This window comes from Eumetopias jubatus, unplaced genomic scaffold (assembly GCF_037043125.1).
Source record: "Eumetopias jubatus isolate StellerSeaLion01/CBP00866 unplaced genomic scaffold, mEumJub1_p1.0 scaffold_3, whole genome shotgun sequence".
Classification (NCBI taxonomy): domain Eukaryota; kingdom Metazoa; phylum Chordata; class Mammalia; order Carnivora; family Otariidae; genus Eumetopias; species Eumetopias jubatus.
Genome location: NW_028274809.1, coordinates 78528981 through 78547156, shown reverse-complemented (window position 1 = coordinate 78547156; position 18176 = coordinate 78528981). Strand labels below are relative to the sequence as shown.

The 18176-nt window shown below is 33.8% G+C and overlaps 1 protein-coding gene across 3 annotated transcripts in view; it reads left to right on the top strand.

Moving 5' to 3' along the window:
- Positions 1-17941, top strand: part of RIF1 (replication timing regulatory factor 1) — a 64510-nt gene extending 46569 nt beyond the window's left edge. For 2 of the 3 annotated variants that reach the window (XM_088021707.1, XM_028113054.2), the window contains exons 26-36: positions 557-676; positions 1901-2052; positions 2429-2509; positions 2592-2634; positions 3025-6276; positions 7989-8135; positions 8440-8517; positions 8606-8721; positions 9345-9498; positions 11024-11132; positions 11622-17941. In XM_088021707.1, coding sequence (XP_087877833.1) covers positions 557-676; positions 1901-2052; positions 2429-2509; positions 2592-2634; positions 3025-6276; positions 7989-8135; positions 8440-8517; positions 8606-8721; positions 9345-9498; positions 11024-11132; positions 11622-11836 — 4467 coding nt within the window. In that variant the 3' untranslated portion in view covers positions 11837-17941. The remainder of the gene's footprint in view (positions 1-556; positions 677-1900; positions 2053-2428; positions 2510-2591; positions 2635-3024; positions 6277-7988; positions 8136-8439; positions 8518-8605; positions 8722-9344; positions 9499-11023; positions 11133-11621) is intronic. The other variant, XM_088021708.1, reaches the window with a different exon arrangement.
- The last annotated feature ends 235 nt before the right edge of the window (positions 17942-18176 follow it).

Below are 18176 nucleotides of genomic sequence, written 5' to 3'. Positions count from 1 at the left end.
TTGGCTGTTAATTGTTTAGAACCTGTAAGAGAAAAAAAGTTAACAGCTACCTAAGCACTCCAGTTTTTGTTTTTTGGCTAAAATAAAATTTTCTTATCAGATAATTAGACTTGTTGAGACTTGTTTGGTATAATTTGTCCTGAAAAAGTCTAAAAGGGACGTGGTAGGTAATACTTTGTATCATGCATGCCTCATTGTTTGATGTTTAAAGTTTTATGGCTGTGATTGTTTCTTAGAAATATTCCCAGTAATAGGAGGGGTCTTTGAGTTCATTAATTTGATTCATTTTTAGTATTTATATGGTGTATCTTCTTTTTAGAATTTGTAAAATTCTCAAAATATCCAGAATTCATAAAATTTATAAAAATGGTACAAAATAACTATGAGTTAGAGATGTTAATGAATTAAAGAATGGCTCTTTTCTTTGATATGATTTTAATAAGTGAATGAGAAGGAATTTGATATTTGAAATGAGTATTATACTGGAATTTTCAAAGCATGAAAAGGAGAAATAGAACATTTGCACTTAAAAATTGTTTTATTTTTAATAAAACAGACAGAAAATTCACAGTTAAATATGAAGATAAGTGGCATGGAAAGAAAATCAAGTGGAAAAAGAGATTCTTTTTTGGCACAAACAAAGGATGCAAAAGAAAATAAGAAACCACCAGTCAAAGTATGTTTTTCTAAACTTAATAGAACTTTCAGTATAAAAGTAGATCGTAGCTTGAGAACATATAGCTTCTAATTGGAAAAAAATGTGATTAAAGGCTAAATAAAAGAAAGGATTAAGGGAGAATAATAGAGCTTGGTCTAAAAAGACTTAAGATAGTGTGGAAATCTAGAAGCTTTGTGAAATGATTCATTCTTACTAAAGTTAAGTCTACTTAATATGTTTCACCCAGGTGCGCCTGGGTGGCTCCGTTGGTTAAGTGCCTGCCTTTAGCTCAGGTCATGATCCCAGGGTCCTGGGATCGAGCCCCACATTGGGCTTCTTGCTCAGTGGGGAGCCTGCTTCTCCCCTGCCTGCTGCTCCTCCTGCTTGTGCATGTGCATGCGCATGCGTGCGCACACTGTCTCTCTCTCTCTCTCTCTCTGACAAAATTCTTAAAAAAAAATGTGTAGCATCCATTAATTATAGTTAATTCAGGCAGTAGCCCCCTTGAGATGGAATGAACTCTATGTATGTTAGTTACAGCATAGGTAGCACAAGAGAACATTTTAGAACTTCTGTTATTGAATAGAAAGAGAATACCTAGGTAAGATATCTATTTTGGCCTCATATCTTATACTGCTAATCTTACTAATTGCCAGTTAACTGATTTTCAGACAATAATTCCTCCATGATGACTTTCAATAAGGGTATTATAGAATATTGAAACCATGGCCCTGACAAAAATGAAAGAAAAAATACTATTTTTAAAGAATGACTCTCAATACAGTCTTGTAGCAACTTTAAAGTAGAATGAAAACAATTGAACAGAAAATTTGTAAAAATAACAGTACTGATGTTACTGGCATGGAGCGTGTATTATTTCGGTGACTTTTACTTAATTTGACTTAGTTTATGCTTCAACTTGAGAGCTGCTGATACATTCTTTTCTTCCCAAATCACTTGATTTCCATATGTTGGCCGGAAAAACATTTGTCTGTGCTTTGTTGGTAAGTAAGTTGCCTACTTTTTAGAGGTGTAATTTTATTTTCTGAATATTTATTAAAAGCAGAATGAAAGGGAAGGGCATTGTACTAATTATTAACCAAGGATATCCTATAGGTTTGAACTACAAACTCCCTAGTCATTATTGAATAACTTCACTAGAGTGCTAGAATAGAGATTGATTGAAGTGTTGGAAAATAATTTGGAAACTCAAACGAACATTTGCCTTTTATAAATTTGCAGTTGAAATTAGAATCGTCTTCTACAAAAACAAAGAGTGAAATGCCTTTGGAAGAGGAAAAGTCTGTTGACTTTGTGTTTATACCTCCAGAAGGAAAAGAAACAAAGGAAAGAATACTAACTGAACATCAGAAAGAAGTATTCAAAACAAAGAGGTTTGTAGCCTTTTATCTTGAATTGGGTATTCTGTACCTATATTTAGATTTCATGCGGTAACTGTAACTTTGTGCTTAGAACTAAAATACTACATATAATATGCTATATTTTAATGCCAAAAAGATACGCCAAATGTGGCCACACTTCATAATATATATGGTTACTTAGTAATGTACCAAAGGTTTATGCATTCAGAGCTGAATCATTAATGGAGGTAGTGTTGGAAAAGATAGAGAAGATGATTTCATGGAAAATAAACATCTAAGCCTTAATTTTACATTGTTCTTAAAAGATAACTAGATGTACAAATCTAAGTTTAATTTCTAATTATAGGAATACCACATTTTGAAGTTATTTATGTAAGATCTTTTTCAGATACGATATTCCTGTCATGTATAATAATCTGGATGTTTCACAAGACACTTTGTTTTCTCAGTATACCCAGGAAGAGTCCATGTAAGTACGGAAGCTGTTGAAGTAACTGGTTTTCTAATTTTTAATTAAAAACAGTATTTTAATTCATACATTTTTACTTTAGGGAAATTCCTGCTGTAACTGAAAAATCAAAGGAAGATTCCAAGGTAATACTTAAGGTATATTTGGTATTTCATGTTTGGGGGTTTTTAGAATCGTTCCATTATGAAGTCTGTTGTATTAATTTTAAGATAATATTGCATAATCTCATAACTCTCACTGATAGACTTTCATAGAACTGTAGTTACTGTGTTGGTAGATGTGTGCGAGTGTATGGGTGTTTAATATATATATATTTGGCTTTTTTAAATATTTATAATTAGAAACACAAATTAATGGGCATCACCACCCATTAATTCCTATCACCACCTTTGGAATATTTGCAAAATACTGAAAGTCAGTGATTGCCTTTTGAATTCCTGAAGTTTTACACTATGATTTTCTTAAGAAATCTTGTTTGTTGTTTAATCTATATACATGTGTATGTTTCTGTGCAGGAGGAACAAATGGAAAGTGACATTGTTATTTCTCAAGATGTCACGGGAAACTGTGGTATGGATGAGCATCTTGAAAAGGCTTCTCTTTCAAATAATGACTGTGGTTCTAATGGGGAAATGAGTCCAGAAGTACCGAGTAGTAATAATGATGCCAGAAAGAAACCTTTAATTTCATCAAAGAAAACAACCGAATGTGCATCTAATGCAGAAAATACTTCTGGTCTCAACAGTAGCTCAGTTTCTAATACCATTATTTCTGGAACTCCCCCACAGCCTACAAGTCGGAGGCAAACGTTTATTACTTTGGAGAAGTTTGATGGTTCTGAAAATAGACCTTTTAGTCCGTCCCCCTTAAATAATATGTCATCAACTGTAACAGTGAAAAATAACCAGGAAGTCATGGGTAAAACAGATACTCCACCAAAAGCAAAGAAAAGAGAAATGGTTTTTGCAAAATGTGATTCTGAAAAAATAGCACATGGAATTAAGAGATCAAGCCGAAGGTCAAGTAAAGCTGAACAAATTGGGAACAAAAGGTCTAAGCTCTTAATGAGATCCGATCAAGAGAAAAATACTCAGGAATCTATTGATGGCACAGTAGTTTTAGAAAATAACCCACCTGGTTTGCTTAATCAAACGGAATGTGTGTTAGATAATCAGGTTCATCTCTCTGAATCTATGATGGAATATGAGGATACAATGCTTAAACCAACAATAGAAAATGTAGTAGTAGTAGAAAACAATACTGTAGAAGAGAAAACATTAGGAATCAATTTGGAATCCAAAGAAAATACACCCCCTGCTACAATACCAGCAGATCAAATGATAGATGAGGATAGTCCTGTTCAGATAACTCCAAATCAGAAAACGCTTAGACGATCCTCAAGGCGACGTTCAGAAGTAGCAGAGCCCACCACTGACAGCCAAGAGAAAGAAAATAATCAAAAAAAAGAAAGACGTAAGGAAGAAGAAAAGACCCTTCAGAAAAGTTTGTTGCATGTAAAAGATGATGTGTTACCTAAGCAAAAAGTGATTTCTGAACAAACTGTACAGGAACATTTAATTGAGAAAGGAAATAATGTACACGAGAAGACTTTTGGGGAAACCAGCACTACTGCTGAAATTGATGAAAGTAAAAGAAAGCTAGACCTTGAGAATATTAAATCTGAGGGAGATGGTGCCCAGGACTTTGCAGATAAGTCCTCTGAAAAACCAGTAAGTGGTCGAACACGGTATCAAACAAGAAGAGCATCCCAAGGTTTACTTTCCAGCATTGAAAACTCAGAATCTGATAGTTCTGAGGCAAAAGAAGAAGGTTCTAAAAAGAAGAGATCTGGAAAATGGAAAAACAAAAGCAGTGATAGTGTTGACATTGAAGATCAGGAGGAGAAAGTGATAAAACAGGAATGTGTAAATGTTGAAAACCAGACACTTGATTGCAAAGCAAATTCTGAAGTAGAGAGAGACCTAAAATCTCAGATTTGTGAACAAAAAGATGAGATTAATAATGTAACTCTTGAAGATTCTACAGTATCTTCAGATTTATTGCAGGTTTCTGATGACATGTCAACTACTTACGAGGGAAAAAGTAAAACCAGCAAATGTACAGAATACTCCTTTTCAAACCCTTCTGTGCCAGAATCAAATCTAAGGACTAGAAATGCCAGCAAGAGATTACAAAAACGAGATTCTATAGAAAATAACACCGTGGGAGAATCCTCAAAAATAGGGACATCAGACATTTTGCTTTCTGAAAAAACTTTTCAAACACTTGAATGCCAGCATAAGAGAAGTAGGAGGGTAAGGAGATCTAAAGGTTGTGATTGCTGTGGAGAAAAATCACAGCCTCAGGAAAAGTCATTCATTGGGTTAAAGAATACAGAAAACTATGATGTAAAAGTCAATGAAACAAAAAAGACAGATATGCAAACACCTGTAAATGTATCAGAGACTTCTAAAGCTAATCTGTGCTCTGAGTTAAAACTTTCAGATGAACATAATGGTGTGAATTTTCATTTGGGACTCAAGGAGGAGAGTGATGCTGTTAATGATTCATTAATTGTATCTGAAAGTGAGTTGAAAGAAATTACTATTCAAAACCCTCTTCCTTCTGAAGTAGTAAATTTTGAAGAAGAAACTTGTGATATGGATTCTGAAGAAGCAACACCTCTTGAAAGCCAGGAGCCATCCAATAAAAAATGTAAAACTGTTAGCCCATGTTTAGGTGATTCCAAAGATAATTCACTGGAATATTCTACTTTGGAGACCAAAGAAGAAAAGTCAGAGGCTGTTTTGGAAAAGGAATTAAGTATAGAGAATATTGTCAGTGTTGAAACAGTTGGATGTAAAGCTAAAGCAAAATTCAATCCAGAAGTAGAAGCTGTTGAAATGGATGTAGAAAGTGATAAATCTGAAGCTAGCTTTTCTGAACAAAAGAGTACTGAAACTGGTGTTAGTGAAGAAGAGGTAATGGAGATTAATAGTGAAAGAAGTGATGAATCTGAAGCAGAGGCAGCTGAAAAACTGAAGGCTGAAGAAGCAGTAACTGAAGAATTTAATTCTGGTCTTGGTCATTCTGATAATACCACAGAAATGAGTGCTCAGGTAGAGATACCTGAACAAACAGCAGTTGGGGAGTTAGATGAAAGAAGTGACAAATCTAATCCAGGCTCATCTGAAGAAATGAATGCTGAAATGGAAAATTGTGAAGAGACAGTGATGGGTGAAGTGAGTGCTGAAGCTGACCAAGTCAGTGAAACAGAGGACAGGGACTCAACTACCAAAATCTCTACTCAGCCAGTACAAGCCGATACAAAGACTTCAACTATGGAAATCGGCGGTTTCGTTCTCAGTAGACTTGGGATGAGCACTGAAGAAGGAAAAGTTGACTCTAATGAAACTGAAACAAATACTGAACTTAATAAGTCTGAAGAAACAACATCAGATGACAATCAAATGGTGGGGGGATACGATGAGATTTTACAGGAAGTTCACCATACTTCAGAGAAAGTGGAGGAAACACCAGAGTCTCTGACATCTGAAACAGCCATCTCTGAACTAATAACAGAAGACAATAATGCATCTCCTCAAAAATTAAGGGAACTTGATCCTTTACTTGTATCAGCAAATGGCAGTCCTAGTGGCATGCAGACACGCTGTGTATGGTCTCCTTTGGCTTCTCCATCGACCAGCATTTTAAAGAGAGGACTAAAAAGGCCTCAGGAAGATGAGATATCATCACCTGTTCACAAGGTAGGGGAATTGAGGCTGAATGTTAATAAGCCCATATTTAATTGAGAATTTTAGCCATACAGTGATTCCTGGTGAATGACAGAATATTAGATCAATAGAACCAACACATTTTGAATAATTACAGCAACTAGGGAAAAGGGCAGGTAGAAGAAAAAGTTGATAAAAGGGGACTGAAGCCCTTAGATATTCCTTTACTTTAGGACACTAAAGATCTTCAACCATGTACATTGTTCACCTTTTGCAGAATTGATGAGGATCTCTCATGGTTTTTTTTTTTGCTCGTAACATATGAGGAAACATTTAGAAACTGATAAAACAGCTTTAGTTAGCACTCACTGTGTGCTAGGACATTATGCAGTCTGTTTCACATTTAAGTGTTTATATAAACTCTTACTTCCAGACCTTGTCTAATGAAAAAAAAAGTCTCAGGGCTGTGCCTTTATCAGTTTCTGGATGTGATTTCATTTATAATTTTATTTCCCCATCATCACTAAACTGACTCCTTTGGTTTGTAAACATGGATTCTTTCTATGTATTTGCTTTAGCTTCTGACCCTGTAACTTGCAGATAATTTGTTGAATGAATAAATTAAAAAAGTAAAAGTTACTTGTGCTTACATAGCTCAGCTTGTTCTCTCCTTAGTAAAGGAGATGTTATAAAAAGGTATGATGTGAGCATTCTTTAACTTTGAAATTGAATCTGCTCTTTACTTTAGGATACATGTGTTTATATATACAGACATACATTATAGATAGAGAATAGACTTAATATTGCCTCTAGCAAGCACATTGTGAAGACTTCCTCAAGATGTACCAAAAATTCTTACACTGAGAATTTAGTTTTTTGGTTTTGTTTTGCTTTGCTTTTATATTGAGGTTCTTTTTTTAAAGTATCTTAAGTTGGAAGTCTTTGAGAAGTATGAAGATAGAATACGTTGGGATTGAGGTCTTCAGTATATTTATTTTTCTTCATTATGTTTTAGATTGTTAATAAAAGTTAACTAGTCATGTTTTATTTGATAGTACCTCAAATTTAATTTTTGTTTAGGCAACAGTAAGACTTTGTAGTTTTCTCTAGCAGATGTGTACAGAATCTGCCCACTCTTGGGAATCAAGACCAGGAGACATTTATATACATGGTTAGTGGTTATGCCTTATTGCATATTTATTTATTGCATATTATATCAAATAGCTGAATGAATGAACACATAAGAGTTTAGAAGAGGCGAAAGTGAAAAATTGCCACCCCGTTGCTGTGACCCTGGTACCCTCTAGAGTTTAGAACAGGGGTTAGTATGATATACCAGAGGCCACTTAGTACTATTTCTGCCTCTTTACCTTGTATTTTTAAGTCACTGTAGTAAGCCTACAAGGTTAGTATAATTTGATGGTATAATTTCAGCTGCTACATGCAGTTTCATTTTTCTGCCACTGTCCTTGTTTCAGTCTTTGTTGGTATATTACGTAGAGACCATTTAGAACATGGATAATTGGAATGGCCTGTGGTGTTAAGCAGTATCTGTGAAAGCAGCCGTTAGGAAGAAATACAACTGTGTGCACTTGGCTTCTAGTGAAGTAAATTAAGCTTCTAAACCTACATTCTATTTTAGGGGGACCGTATAATGAGTATTTATGGTATGGTTTGTTTTTTGTTTTTTTGTTTTGTTTTTTTACTTTAATTTTGTTAAATAAAAACATGACCTGTGTTTTCAGGTTCGCCGTGTCTCCTTTGCAGATCCAATATACCAAGCAGGATTGGCAGATGACATTGATAGGCGATGCTCTATTGTTAGGTCCCATTCTTCAAATAATTCTCCCATAGTAAAAAGTGTTAAAACTTCACCTACTGCACAATCTAAGGTAAGCTGTGGGCTTTAAAATACCCACGTATGTATGCAGGTACAGAATTGCATTGTGTAGTTTGTCTTAAAACTAATAAAGAATAAGACTTCTTTGGTTTGGATACATTGTTTGGTCTGCAACATGGTAAACAAACATGAAGAGGTGGGAAGAGGCAGTGATAATCCAGTAATTGATTAGGTAATAGGTTATTACATTTACATTTTCTCAAAATTTTAGGAAGTTACTGCACTCTAATGAAAGTAAAGTTGTAAAATTATAGTTTTCTAGGGTTCTGAGTTTTTTTTTCTCTCCTTCTGTCTAGCATAATGCCACTTCAATCAAAGGATTTCTGTCCCCAGGATCACGTAGCCCTAAATTTAAGAGCTCAAAGAAGTGTTTAGTAAGAAGTGCTTTAGTTTTCATGCAACTTTATATTTTCATGTTCAGTCAGGTGACCTCTATTTAACGGTTTTGAAATTTATTCTAAGATTACAGAAATGGCTAAAGAATCTATGCCATGTCCAACAGAAAGTGTTTACCCAGCTTTGGTGAACTGTGTGGCTCCAGTTGATATCATTTTACCTCAGATTACATCAAACATGTGGTAAGTAGTTGCTTGTGCTGGTTTATACTTAAAGATGCCATTTGTTTAAGAGGAATATCTAAAATGATCGAGGTTCTTATATTTAGAATTGACTTGCACGCACTTGCGCACATTTTATTTTAGAAATAAAAAATATGGAAAGATGGGACAGGTGGGGCAGTAAGAGAAGCACCTACCATAATACAGTAATGGCTAAGGTAACTGTGTGCTTAATATTTGCCAGATGCTGTGCCGAACTCTGCATATGTTCTCTTATTTAATCCTAATTATAAATCCCATAAGGAGTATAATTATTATTTCCACTTTACAAGTTGAAGTTTACAAAGGTTAATCCACCAGAGTCATGGCAACCATTAAGTCATAATGTAAGTGAAGTCAGACACACACTGCGCTTAGCCTCTTCCCGGCACTATTTGCTTAAGCCAGGCAAACGTATCAAATTCAAATTTTGTTTTAAATTAAATGTATATGTGCCTATCCTCAGAGTGGGCTAGGTGAGCCTATATAAAATTCAGTTATGATTCGGCATGAATTCAGGAAACTGAACTGGGTAGGCCCTCGCAAATAGAAGAAATGTGAAAGTATATGATGATGTTTTTCCTTTTTTTTCTTAACCTCTTCAGGGCAAGAGGACTGGGACAGCTCATTAGAGCTAAGAATATAAAAACGATTGGTGATTTGAGTACTCTTACAGCATCTGAAATAAAAACTCTTCCTATCCGTTCTCCAAAAGTGTCCAATGTAAAAAAGGCTCTTAGAGTCTATCATGAGCAGCAGGTAAACTTAGATGTTCTAAATCATGTATAGATAAATGATCTCACAGTAACAGTTACAGAAGTTGGTAGTCTTGCTTACTCATTTTATGCCACCTTTTCTTCCCTTCCCCCACAGGCAGGGTTAACTTAAAAGATCACTTTATAATTCCCCAGAGAAGTTTGCTTCTTGATTTTGTACCATTTTGTGTAATGCATCTCTTTGTTCTTTGAGTTCTCTTCTACCCTCTTATCTCATTCATTTCCACCAAATTGGTGATTGGTTCCATGGCTGCTATTCTAAAACCTGGATGTTCAAATCTAAACATTATAATAAAAATCTTGCAGATGTGTAGTTAACAGTATTTCAATTTTGATGTCCAACACAGCTGTAACTAATTTTTCTTGTTCTCATTAACTTTTTGCACATAAATATTTTGGGTCATAGCCATTTTTCAAGATCCTGATAAAAGCCAAGATTCTCCACCCCCAACTCCCAATAAAAATATAAGTGGAGAACTCATATCATTTCAGGATTCAGACTGTATTGAAACCTAGACCTTTATGTGTCCATTGAAATTACACAAAATTACGAATAAACGAAAACAGGGTATGTTAAAGCTTGAATACCAATGTTTATATTAGAATTTCCGAGACTGGAGTTTGCTAACTACTGAAGACTTCTGCTGTTTTCTTGAAAGTCTTCGATTTAAAGATTATTAAATATTTGTAATCTTTAAAAACTCTTTTAAGAAACCCAAAGATTATATTAGTAATTTTCAGTCTCATTGACTTGCCTGCTGTGGACCTTTCATAAAGATCTGTAACATTGTGTGGGATCATATAAGCTGTGGTCTTTTGTGACTGGCTTCTGAGCATGTTTTCAAGGTTCATGTGTATCAGTACTTCATTCCTCTTTATGGCTAAATAATAGCCCTTGTATGAATATACAACATTTAGGTCGTCCATCAATTGCTTAACATTTAGATTGTTTTTACCTTTTGCTCTTATGTACACTCATATACAAGTTTTTGTGTGGACATGTTATTCTTTCTGTTGGGTGTCTACATAGGAGTCGAATTGATGGAGCCATCAATATGGTAACTAACCTTTTGAAGCTAATACTATTTTCTCAATCACTAATCAGTAAGCCTGGGAACACCTTTCAAAATTGTATTCTTTTTTTAAAAAGTCCATACGTTTTTTAAGCTTGGAAATCTCTGTCTTGGATTTTCTTATGCTCCTAAACTTGGGAAATATAGTGTAATTTTCTTGGCTACCATGGCTATTTCTTGAGAAGCCCATTATAAAATATTATGAACTCCTAACCAGCTTTTTGAGGGAACAGAAAACACTTTGTAATCCCTTTTGTGTGTGTGTGTCGTTAGTAGACCTTAGTTTCTTAACAAGATTTACTAAGCTAATAGTCATGTGATGGGCTGGGAAACGTATGTCACATTCTTTTCCAGTGCTGGTGATGTTGGTCCTTTTAAAAGCAACTTTCAGTTTGTTGGTTTTGTTTTTGTTTTACTGGCCTGTGTATAATCAAGGTAAAGTCTCGTGGACTAGAGGAGATTCCAGTTTTTGATATTTCTGAAAAAACAGTAAATGGAATACAAACTAAATCTCTCCCTTCTGATGAAGAAAGACTTGCCTCAGGTATGTTTTAGCAAAGCGGGACAATTTTATTTACAGGATAGCTGAGTTTGATTATATGCTTCTAGTTTTAATTTGACCATGCTCTGTTAATTTGATAAGGTTTTTGGGTTTTTTTTTGTTTTTGTTTTTTGGGGGTTTTTTTTGGTGCTAGTGGCCAAGTGCTTGAAAAAGTAACTGGTATTGACTCCAAGTATGTCTAGTTGTTTTTCTCGAGCTGTCAACTGCTACTCAAGTATATAAACTAAACAGTGTGTTCCAGTTATGCTGTTACTAAAAATGAGGTATCCTGGCTATTTCTTTAATGGCACTGAATAAGTTATGGTGTAGATTTTTCTGTTGCCTTGTTCTCTTGAGGAACAGCAGTACCTCAGCCTGCACATTCAGCTTAAATCTTAGGCACTTAAATTTTTTATTAACTTAAAAGGAGATACGTACAACTTAAGTTTTATCTGGAGTAGATTAATTGTGCTTTTTTTCTTTTTCTTTTAGATTTAATTGATCCTGTTGCTTTGGAAACTCCATTACCTAAAAATCTTGTGGCACAGATTAGTGCACTTGCCCTTCAACTAGATTCTGAAGATCTCCATAATTATTCAGGAAGCCAGCTGTTTGAAATGCATGAGAAACTTGGTAGCATGGCGAACTCTATAATAAAAAATTTGCAGTCACGTTGGAGGTCACCAACCCATGAAAATTCTGTTTAGTATTTTAAGAGAAAAGTGAAGGTTTGTTTTTTTTTTGTCCAACATCACTGGAATTGTGATCATAAAAAAGGTTCTGAAATATAGCACAATTTCAGACTGAATGTTCACAAAGTTGATAACATTTCAAACCCTGAAGGGCTGTGACTTATGTAAGTTCAATTTTGTAAGTTTATTATGTAATATTTTTGTTCATACAATAATTTCTTGGCCGCTATGCATAGTTTTTCAAAAATTTAAATATCTTACTGATATGTGGAAGCGAAAACTAGAAACAAAAGCATTTTATTCACACATCTTAAACTCCTACATATTCTGATGAAACATTTATGAAAAATGAAAAATACCTTATTTTAAGTAAGTAAAATTCAACATTTCTATTTGGAATTTTTTGCTGAACTGATAAAGGTGTTTATACTTTTTTTTTTTTTTTAATTTATATTTGTTGTGCCTGAGGTTTAAGAAATTTGTTCACCTTAAATGACATGCAAAAGAATTGGATCATTTTTTCCGCAGATGTCAACTTTGGACAGCTTTCAAGAAAAATACCAAAAGCTGCAACTTTTGGGGTTAAAATATTAAAGCAGAACATAACTAAAATTCCATTCATTTGCGCAGCAACATTTGCTTGTGAAAATTTAGTCGTATGAGACGTATCATACTCATTTTAAAATGCACGACTGTATATTATGTATAGATTACAATGTTTTTAATTTATAAATTTCAGCCTTTGTTAATGGCATGAATTTTTCTGCAGCTACTTGTGAATACCTTTGTTTAATAGAAACCTATTTTGTATATATTAAATACTGAGATATCAGTATTGACAGTAGAAGTGCTTTGTGGGCTTGCTGCAGATATTTGTAGGATTCTGTATCTACAAATACAAATAGTTTTGTACTTAGTGGTCTTAGCAACAACATGAGTTTATTTTCTAAAGTAACCAGAAGGAGTTAAAGTTCTAGAAATGAGAAAGTGTTACATGAGAACTTCGTTATTCATACCCATTACTTTTGGGGGGGGTGCGGTTTGGAAGGAGGGTATCAGCCACTAGAAAGCTTCATTACATTTCTTTTTAATGGAGAGTTAGTTTGACTATTTTTGTTACAACTTGGACTATATGAAATCTAGAAATTATCTGTTCTTTTCACCTACACCTAAAGCAAACTTGGAAGAAATTTGAAACTGTTCTTTTGAAATATGTATGTTTTGCCTGTTTTTAAAAATAGGGTGTATATAATTAAAACATTTGTAAATTTTACCGACTAGTATTAGTGCCTGACTTCCCATATTTGTTTCATCTCTTTACAGTGAGAATATATCATTTGCTCTCTGATTAGAATGAGTGAGTGACCGTCACAGTTTCATACTTTATTCAGAACTAACCAGCTTGAAAAGGCACACATTCTTAAGCAAGTTACAGAAAGTTTAATTCTTGTGTTTAGTTAGTTTTTATATTCAGAAGGGGACCACCCGCCAGCCAGAAAAGTTGGTGTCTTTTTCATAATTAGAAATCCATCATCATTACAAATATTTTGGGGGGGGGTTATAAGTTTCATGTCCTGTCCCAAGGTTGGGTTTAAAGGAAATTCTGGGACCATAAACTGAGGATTGTAGCTTGAAGAAATAACTAAAAATAGAAACTTGTTAACAGAATTACAACTGGTTTATATTGCTTCCCATTTCCCAAATTATATTTTACAGTAAGAGGCACATAAATCTTTAGTTAACAGGTGTAAGAAGGAGTATGTACATGTGTTTGTATGGAGTTAAAATTGGCTTATCTCATGACTACATCTTCTTAATGTTTGTGTGAACTAGCTGGTGAAATGAAGTTCTTGAGAACAAGAAGAGCATAGGAGAAAATGTGACTAAAGTGATTGATTAGCATTTACTTAAATCACTGATTTTGATAAAAGCACAAGTTTAATTTTCAAATACTGTGGTTGAGCAAGGATGTGTTTAAAAATGTTACTTGAAGGCAGAAACCAGTTTGCTAAATCTTCATTGTTGATATAGTTGTTAAGTGTATATTTGAGGCACCTTATTTTTAATATTCTTGCCTTAAATTTTTCCCTGAATGATTCCTAAATAGCAAAAAATATTAGTTCTCCTTGATCAGATTCAGTATGTTTAACTATTAAAATTAAATCAGTTTTTTCAATATTTTCTAAGGGTTAATAAAACAAATGGCAAATATTAATAAGAACACTCAAATGTGATTTCTTATTTTATGCATTTATAAAAAGAATCTAGTTGCTTGCAGAAGCACAGTATAATTTCTCATGTTCCAAAATGGACTTCATATGGTGGATTTAAGTTTTCAGTGTTGCACTGAGCCATTGTCAAAGATGTTATATTTGAACAAGTTTGAAAGCCATTGTTAAATGGTATGGAGCTTTTGCTCAAATTCCATATAGTGTAGGATGAATCAGGTTTAGTGATAATGTTATCGGGTAATATAGTCAAAAATAAGATTTAAATCTGAACATGATAGTTTCTGGCATTACTCATGGATTCTTTTCTTTACAGCTTGAAAGTAGTCAGGGATTCTGTTATATATTTTAGAATCAAGAAAATGTTAAGGAAATTGGGTTATATTTTGCCTAAAATAAAAGTGGCAGGGCAAGAAACAAAATTAGGGGAAAATTGGAGGTGTGTGTGTAAAATATACAATTAAGAGTATTTTTTTTAAGATAAAGGAATGACAATAATTAAAAATAAGTGCAGTTTTAAAAACCTTTGTTGGAATTTAACAAAATATGAGCTTAAAAGGGTTCACATTTTACCTTAATGTCATTCTTTCCAACATGACTTTATAATCCAGTAAGAAGGGCATAGTTTCCATCTCATATTCTTCTTTATTGATTTTCAGGGAGATGATTTGCAGCTAGGCTAGAAGGCCATAAAATAGCAGTTACTGACATTATTAGGCTAAGATTTTGGTGGGGGAGAGGGAGCTGTTTGCACATTAGCACAACCCATGTCTGTTTTATCCCTAAACCATCAGAAAGGTCTTATACATTGTATACAAGTGTTAGAGTTTAAGTTTTGACTTTTAACACAGTGCTTCTCAAACTTGAATGTATATATGAATATGCAGATTCTGATCCAGCAGGTCTGAGATATGGGGCCTGATAGTTCATCTCTAAAAGCTCCCACATGACCCATACAAATGCTGATGTCTATGGATTGTATTTGTGGTGGTTAGGCCTACGAGGCTTCAGGCTGTGAATTAGGTGATAACACAAGTGGGTTTAAGTCCCAGGAATTATTGCCACAAAAGATAAAATTTAGTGTTTTTTTAAATAACTTCTTCAAGTTTATGATTGGGGATGCCGACTAGTCTTGAAGGCTTCAAATTAGAGTTCAAAAGTTTCTCAAGAGTTAAAGGTAGAATTTTGTCTCATTTGGAGCCTTTTTTAGATCTGGAAAATTTATGGTTTTGGGAGGAAGATTTACGTTTTTAAATAGGCAAACAGTTATTTTATGTTATAAAGAACCTTACTAAATAGATGAGACAATGTGAGCCTTTTTTAATGAATAGTGTATGTGGATTATGTCCTCATTTTTTTTTAAATATAAAAGTACATTTTCAGATATTAGAAATATATTTAGTCTCTAAATAAATCTTGTCTTCTAAGTTATGGGGCTTCATTGAAAACAGACTACCCTAAGATTAACTTGGCAGTTAAGTTAGCAGTACCCACATAAGCCCTACCTGACAGATCTGACTTGTCATTTTAGTAAAGACCTCTGGTTACTTTGCTGTTACATTGTTGAAATTTTCTATTTCATCTTAAAATGGTGTTTGAAAGACAGTTGAATAATTTGATTCTCTAAAAATGAGTTTTTCTCAGCATTCTGTTATGTTTCCCTCACATGTTTTAAATACTCTTTTCATAAGAATTGTACTCATCCAGAGCACTTAAGAAAATGTAGCTGGAAGTTAAGTAATGGGGTTTTTTAATTGATTTACCAAAATTTGTTGATTGCTTGATTTATAAAACAAATCTGGGCTTCGGTTTGTGATGGTCCAGTTAATATGATATGTTTATCATATGCCAGCCTTTGTATATTGCTTTTTGAAAGTATTAAAGTCTGAGTCATTAGTGTTTGAAATCTATAGCTATTTAATAGAGTAGTAGTCTAACAGAATTGAATGTTCGTTCATTTCTTGGAATAGAATGTTAAATTTTATAACATGGTCTTAACCATTTTTTTCTTTATATACCAAGCCAAAGAACAGTAAAACCAAACATGAAGTGCCAAGCTGTAAATGCTTACTCTTCTGAAGTATACCATTTAGAAGAAAAGATAATCTCTCCCTTTACCTGAGAGTATAAGATTGAAGGCAATATTTTAAATTGATAGCACATGGAATTAAAAAGTATGTAGCTTTTTAGTATAGGGACAGTCATATAAACTTTGAAAATAGCTGGCAGGTATCCTATATATAAAACAGTACCAGAACTGATACTCATAAATACCCTGAATAATTGTGTAAAATAGACATCATTTACAGGTCACCTGTCAGGCTCGGTCAGTGGTGGAGCATGCAACTCTTGATTTTGGAATTGTGAGTTCAAGCCCCACATTGGGGGTAGAGATTGCTTAAAAATAAAATCTTTTTAAAAAATAAAGTATACATTATTTAATATCCTGCCCCCCAAAAAGGAGTAAATAAATTCCAATAATAGAATTATTTCTTAAATGAGTAAATTGCATATAACTAGAAAGTTCACCTTCAGAATAAAGTCATGGAATGGAAAATGGAATATAGCATAATAGTTATTTTGATAATTGAATAATTAGCAAGTGTCTAAAGACATTTTTATTTTTGTAGAATGGGAATTTTCTAGGAAATGAAAATAAGAATAGTGAATTTTGAGTACAGAAACTGAAATACGGCAGTCTTAACCTAGTAAGTTGTTATGAACAGGTCAAAAAACTACAGCCTGCCACTTATTTTTTATACATTCTCTGAGGTAGGAATGGTTTTTACATTTTCTAAAGGGTTAAAAAAATGAAAAGTAATATTTTGTGACACATGGAAAGATGAAATTAAAATTTTAGTGCCAGTAATAAGGTCTCACTGGGACACAGCCATGTTTATTTACATAAAACCTTTGGCTGCTTTCCTGCTGCAGTAGCAGATTGGAGTAATGTGACAGACTGTATGGCCTGTTAACACCTAACATTCACATATTTATTTGGCCCCTTTGTGTTAAGTTTTCTGATCCCTGTTACAAAGGGTAGGTTTGTTCACACATGGCATGTAAATCCAGTTGATCATTTGCTTCTACATGGCAAACAGCGATCTTGCTTCCTTAAGTCCTTAATTTCTATTGCTGTTACTTAGATTTTACTTTTGCAAAAATGTGTTCCCCTGATTGCATTTATATCTTAACTTTATTGCTCAAATACACATATACTAGGAGATACTGGTACTTTTTAGGTACACTTTTTTTCTCCTATTTAAACTCAAATTACAGTAATGTGTTTACCATGGATGTTAAGGGACATTGATGTGTGAGGGAAAGGCATCTGGCACTCAGTGGTTCGTCATTACCTGTGAAATAAATTGGGAGTTGAGGGAGTTTGCTTTCTGTGTTGGTGGGGAATCAGTTGCTTTCAATCTTATCAACACTACCTCCTATGGATAGACTTGACTAAATGCACTTAGACAAGGCTGAGAGAAGCCAAATCAGTCATTCATTTGCCCTACGATATTTTTGTTCCCACCACTTGATAGAGAGCTTAGTTTTACATTCAAAGTGTTTATATTTGATAAGTCGAATGATTTAAGTTAAAATTTCACAGAAGTACCTGTTTATTACTCAATTAACTGCACTAGTATTTGGGAAATAAGGATGTGGTCAGTATTATCTGTGTAATGCTTTATACAATGTTTGAAGCAGGTAGACCAATACTAAAAGTGTATTTTCAGGTTTATTATGATTGGATTGAGGGAGAATCTGTCTTACCCACAGTAAAACTTTTCATGATCTATTGAGAGTTAACTGTTATTACTTGCCAATTGAAACTGGATATTGAAACATTTCTAAAGAAATGCACTTTAATCTGAAATAAAACTATAAAAACTAAGCAATTCTGGCACTGTTTTTGTTTGTTTGGTTTGGCTTTGAATTGAGTAAGATTAGCATAATTCACATAACATTAATGAACACCGTGACCCTCCACAGACACATGAGCCATTCTTATTTTAAGACCCATTGTAGCCATAGAAGAGATTCTCATATTCATAGTTTATGGGTTCCACACACTTGTAGATCCATACATCTAAATTAAAAATGAAATAGACTTAATGATCCTGACGAAT